At 32.5% G+C, this 1,375-nt stretch overlaps 1 protein-coding gene across 1 annotated transcript; it reads right to left on the bottom strand.

Moving 5' to 3' along the window:
• Positions 1–421: 421 nt before the first annotated feature.
• Positions 422–900, bottom strand: UREG_02959 (uncharacterized protein; the record flags this gene model as incomplete). The annotated part of the gene is made up of 2 exons (XM_002543397.1): positions 422–712; positions 748–900. 2 exons carry the CDS (start codon positions 898–900, stop codon positions 422–424), a joined length of 444 nt encoding a protein of 147 aa, XP_002543443.1.
• Between the last annotated feature and the right edge of the window lie 475 nt (positions 901–1,375).

Raw genomic sequence — 1,375 nt, 5'->3', positions numbered from 1 at the left:
TAACCTAACCCTCAATCGAGCCCTAACCCTAACCTAACCCTAACCCTAACCCTAATCTAAGCCTAACCTAACCCTAACTAACCCTAACCTAACCCTAACCCTAACCCTAACCCTAACTAACCCTACTAACCCTAACTGCTTTCTTGAAAGACTGAATTCATGATGACAAGTTGACAACAGATTTATTGAAGATGAAGATTCTGAAGAATATTGAATTGAGAGTGAACATGATGAAGAGTTTTATAATTTATATTATAAAAGAGAGAGAGAATGTTCTGACAATGACTTTCTTTATAATGAAAATATTCATAAAAGACTTCTTGCATGAAGACAATATCTGTGAATTACTTCTTTTATGGAGCAAATATCTGACAATGACTTTAAATTATAAGTAAATTATTTGTTCTTAAACATCAACAATTCAGTCATTCTTCTTCTTCTCATTCTTCTTTTCTTTATTGAAAGAGATGACAATCTCAAACTTCTTCTTGTTCATCTTCTCTGATGATGATAGCATTTTCTTATTTAATAAAGTCTGCAAATAACTCTGAAATGTTTTCATCTTCTTCTTCATCTCATTTTTTGACAGATCAGCAGCAGCAAGATGATTGTGCTCATGAACTATAACTTTGACTTCAAGAGCAGTCATCATTGCATGAATGTGGGTCTGAATGCACACAGCAATTGAATGCACTGCAAGTTTAATTTTGATCTAAATGTGTTAGAACTATTATTAAATTTCATTACTTTTTGATATATCTTATTCTTAATCTCTTCTTGTGTCTGCATCACTTCTTTATTATGCTTCTTCTTCTTCTCAGTCTTCTGCTTCTCACAGGCCACTAGCATCTGGTGCTTGTGATATTTCTTGAACTTGCTCTTGACAAATTGCTTGATCATGAGCTCTTCAATAATCTGATCTTTTATTGTCTGATGCTTTTACTCATTGACATTCTTTCTGTAATCTGTATCAGTATGATATAAGTCAGTTTGCTGCTGATAGTCTGATACACATCATGATTTCTTAACTTGAAGCTTCTGAAAAGTATCATGATGTATTTTATAATCTGCCTTCTCAGCTTTAAAAATGTTCTGATCTTGTTCAGCTAGAATCTGTCTATTCTCTCACATGGTGCAGGTCTTCTTATGCATTGAATATTCATTTTGTGAAGTCATTTTGGTCTGTTGGATAGCATATTAGATGATTTGAAATGTGTTTAACTTTGTGACGAAGATGATATGAGAATGTCCAACATATTTTTATGCAATATCAAGCTTCCATACTGACTACTGTTGCTATGCAGTTTACTACATTGCCATGCAATGTTACATATGTTTATTTTGACACAATATATTTGTTTTAACATAATATCAA

This window comes from Uncinocarpus reesii, genomic scaffold (assembly GCF_000003515.1).
Source record: "Uncinocarpus reesii 1704 scaffold_1 genomic scaffold, whole genome shotgun sequence".
NCBI lineage: Eukaryota > Fungi > Ascomycota > Eurotiomycetes > Onygenales > Onygenaceae > Uncinocarpus > Uncinocarpus reesii.
Note: the sequence above shows the minus strand (reverse complement) of the source record. Positions and strands in the feature narration are given on the sequence as shown.